Source organism: Morus notabilis, unplaced genomic scaffold, assembly GCF_000414095.1.
Source record: "Morus notabilis unplaced genomic scaffold, ASM41409v2 Scaffold1924, whole genome shotgun sequence".
In the NCBI taxonomy this organism is placed as follows: domain Eukaryota; kingdom Viridiplantae; phylum Streptophyta; class Magnoliopsida; order Rosales; family Moraceae; genus Morus; species Morus notabilis.
Window position 1 is genome coordinate 1 of NW_010361194.1, and position 4,057 is coordinate 4,057.

At 35.9% G+C, this 4,057-nt stretch overlaps 1 protein-coding gene across 1 annotated transcript; it reads right to left on the reverse strand.

Annotated features, from left to right (window-relative positions):
• Positions 1-23: 23 nt before the first annotated feature.
• Positions 24-3,702, reverse strand: LOC21384559 (NAC transcription factor 56; the record flags this gene model as incomplete). The annotated part of the gene is made up of 4 exons (XM_010098619.2): positions 3,477-3,702; positions 2,762-3,063; positions 1,893-2,475; positions 24-330 (listed from the first exon to the last, which is right to left on the reverse strand). Coding segments are annotated over exons 1-4 (1,418 nt in total), but the record flags the coding sequence as incomplete, so codon positions are not given.
• Positions 3,703-4,057: the final 355 nt, after the last annotated feature.

Here is a 4,057-nt window from a genome sequence, read left to right on the forward strand (position 1 = left end):
GTGCCTTATCTGAAGACTCAAACTGTTCATCAATGGCCTTCAGTAATGCTTTGACATTGGTATGCTGATCAACTGAACCACGAATGCCAGCAGATATCTTAGTCTTAATGAACATCACACTGAGGCGATTGGATCGCTCCCATTGTTCATAAAGAGCAATTTCATTTGGGGTGCTGGTCGGAGTAATGACTGGTTCGCCTTTCCTTATAGCATAATCAATGTCCATCCACCCTAAATGAAGAAGGACTCTCTCCTTCCACATCTTATCGTTATCACCCCTCAGTTCAGGAATGTCACACTTCGTATCAGAGAAATTTGTAGGTTGTATAACTGTAAAAATTAAACACATGCTTATAATTAAAATTTTGAGACTCATAAACTTATATCATGTTTTACCAATGTAAATCATGTTCTTTGAATCTAGTGACATAAAACTTGCCTGTGGGCTAAAGTTTTAACTTAATTAGATCCTTCTTTGATCTTATGATAAAACTATCAAATTACGCTTTATTTCCTAATTCCTGTGGGTAAGTTAAGAAATTTAATTTGATATTCTATCCTAATTAATCATACAAATATAATAAAAATTCCTGTGGGATAAAATTTATTATATTACATATGATTAATCACAATTAATGTGATAATGTAATCCAGAATCACTTAATATATATAATTTTGAGTAATTAAAGATGCTGTGTCTACTCCCTAATTAATTAAAATTATATGGATTACTTAACATTAATAAATCATAAAGGTTCATATTTAATTGCTTGAAACTATATGCAATATTAACCCAAAATATTTGAATTAATCCATTAAACACATAAAAATTAATGAACCTTTCATTTATATGTTTTACTTATGAAAATTCCATAAAAAATTATAAAATGGGTGAACATCTACTAAATACCCATATATATACTGAATTTATAATTTTTTTTTTAAATTTTCGGGTTTTCTTCCTTTTTTTTTTTGCTTCATCCAAAAACGACAAGTCGTTTTGTTCCTGATGAGGCTGATTAGCATTAATCAGAAACGACATGTCGTTTTCCTTTCCAAATGAAAACGACATGTTGTTTTGAAATGGCCTGCACTCATTATTCAACAGAAACGACATGTCATTTTATATACCCAAAGGGCAAAACGACATGTCGTTTTTTCAAACTGTTGATCCTTCTTCAACCTCCAGCCGGGTCATTTCGACCCGGTTTCAACCCGAACAAAAAACTTGACTTTTTCTCTTGATTTTGACGACCAAAATTGATGTTTAAAACTCAGAAATGATATGAATTCAATTACCCAATGATTCCTAATCTTAGTTTCCATCAAAAACGTCAAAATCAATAGTTGCCAAAAAATTTTCTCTCACGGCATTTCACATGAGCAGAACGAGAGGATACAAGGCAGAGGCAAACTAAGGCTCTGATACCAAATGTTAGAATTTCTAAATGATCTAAACGTGCTCATAAGGATCCTAAATGGCAATTAGATCAATGCGGAATTGAAATGAACGGAACGAGAAAAAACACCTCCGGCCATTGAAGCTCTCGGTGAAAAAATAGAAACTCGGGTTTTGGTTCTTCTAAACCTCTTCAATCTCTCGTTTGATGGTGTATATACTGACTGAATGGAGATAGCAGGCTTAGGGACCCAAAACTAATGTGCTCTATCCTCTTTTATAGACTCTGCCCATCACAGAGTTTTTCACGGACGTGCACCGAACGTGGGCAACGGTGGACAACTGCAGATAAGCGTGAGATGAACGTGACCAATCACGTTTCTTAAGTGGGAAATATAATGGACCACGTTTTGAGAGGATTGTTTCGGTTGGTTACCGAAACTTAAGGAAAAGAAATCCAACAGAACTTTGTATTACAAACAACATGTCGTACTAGTAGTAGCAGTATCCCAATTGGGAGCAATAGGAGTACTAATATGATTGGAGAACTCACTAATCAGCTGATTCACCTCCTCCAGACCCCTCAAAACCAAATCCTTGTCGTTTGCTTTCTGAGGGCTAACATCAGTAATATTACTGGAAGATGTTGTTGCCGTCGTTGGAAGAGAATTCTCCATAAGCTGTGCATAATAATAGTCTTCAGCATCCAAAGCCTTCAACAAAAAAGCAGTGAGCTCATCACCGTCGTCAGCAGCAGCTGTGGGAGGAACCGCACCGAGTATTCCGTCGGACGAAAGTCCTCCGAGATTGCGATTCTCGCCGGAGACCGACGTGGAAGGCGGGTTTTCCACGAGGGTTAGTGCTCCGTGATCAATGCGGCCGGGCGTCTTCGAGAGAAGCATTGAGTTCTGATCATGATCATCATGCGCATGATATTCTAAATTAGCTGGCGCAGTCTCCACATAATTATGAGGCAGAATTTGGAGCTCTGTGTTTTTGTTTGATCTCCTCAGAACTTTGTTGGTTTTAGTGGAGCCTCTCTTATACATCTGACAAAGAACATAGCCATCTTCAAGCTGGAACGAAAACCAAGTGTTAATTTAATATAGTTGGAGAAAAAGGAAGGATATATGACGCTAATGAAAACTAAAGAGCAATATGGGCGGTTTAGTCGCATTTAATCATGTAATAATTTTACATATTTAGGGCACAACTGAAAAATTAATAAAAGAGTCAGAGGGATTGGGGCTCGTTTCGAGACGATTTAAAAATTCGGGGCTAAAAAAACTAATGAGATTTGGTCTAAAATTTAAAAATTAAAAATAAGTGTAAGGAGAAGGAACGAGAGTAAAAGTCTCATACCTTGAGCATGTCTTCTTCTCCAAGAGTAGTAAGTTTTCTCTTTCGATCCAAACTAGGGAGTACTGAGAATTCATGCATAATCCAATCAGTCTTTTCCTCCTTTACATTTGGGATTACTCTATGGAAACCCAATAAACTCTTGGATCCAATTTTCACGCCATTATCGGAGTATACATCTGTTGTGTTTGCTAGTCTCCAATATCCATCTCCAGCGAGTCGGTTCCGTCGCTTTCCATTGTTCGACTTTCGAACTTTCAGCGTAAAAAAGTACCATGTTCCCTCTACTTGTGGCTTGTATTTCTCTGCACAACATTAATTCAGATTAACATATGAAGTAAGCAAAACTTGTAAAACGTTTTCCGCATTTAATCTACCTAAAGATCTTCCATGCATCGATCGTTTTCCTAAAAAGAAAAATATTGATGTTGATTCCAAAGCAAAGGCAGATTTTAAGAATATAAATGAAACAAAGTAAGCATATATAAGTTCTTCCTTCTCTCTATTATATGCGTAAATTAGTTAATCTTGCTTTCAATTATGAAAGAATATATCAGATTTCATAATAATCACGACTAGAAGTAACTGAAGTAAAACGCAAACCATGAAAGTAATTATCGTGAAAAGAAATCTTTAACTTCAAAACCAAGGAATGAGAAAAAGTATAACAAATCAAAAAAGAAAAGAAAAGGCAAGAAAGTGGTAATTTGTTTCTAACCTGCTATTTCCTCAGGAGTATAATCGGACAAAGTAATCTCTGAAATGATGCAGTTTGGCTCAAAAATCTGGTCCTGGCTCTTCGGTATCAAGTAATACATGATAAGTTCTTCATCGCTGGGTGCAAATCTGTAGCCAGGAGGACAATAATAATTCAACACGGCTGTTTCTTCTACACGATAGCCCTCCATTTGATCATAATTATGATCTGTTTCTGAAACCACCATTGATATTGAAGAAGGCAACTAGAAGGGATAAATTAAGATGAGAATTGAGAGATCGAGTCTAGGCTTAATGAGAAGTTAGGGTTTAAAGCTGGAATTTCTTTGGATATTCAGTTTTCTTCTTTGAGTACGTACGTCCCTAATATTTATACCTTTTGCTTAAGGATAACATATGATCAGTGGCGGTTAATTTATGGGTGGCATGCAAGGAATTGAATATTAGAGTTACGTTGGGAAGTTGGTATTTATCCCTCAGGATTATTTGGGGTATTTAGGTATGTTTATCTTATTTATTTTTAGATTTCAAGTAATATTTTGTGATACGATATAGATGGATATTTAAGTTTCTAGCGTGGAA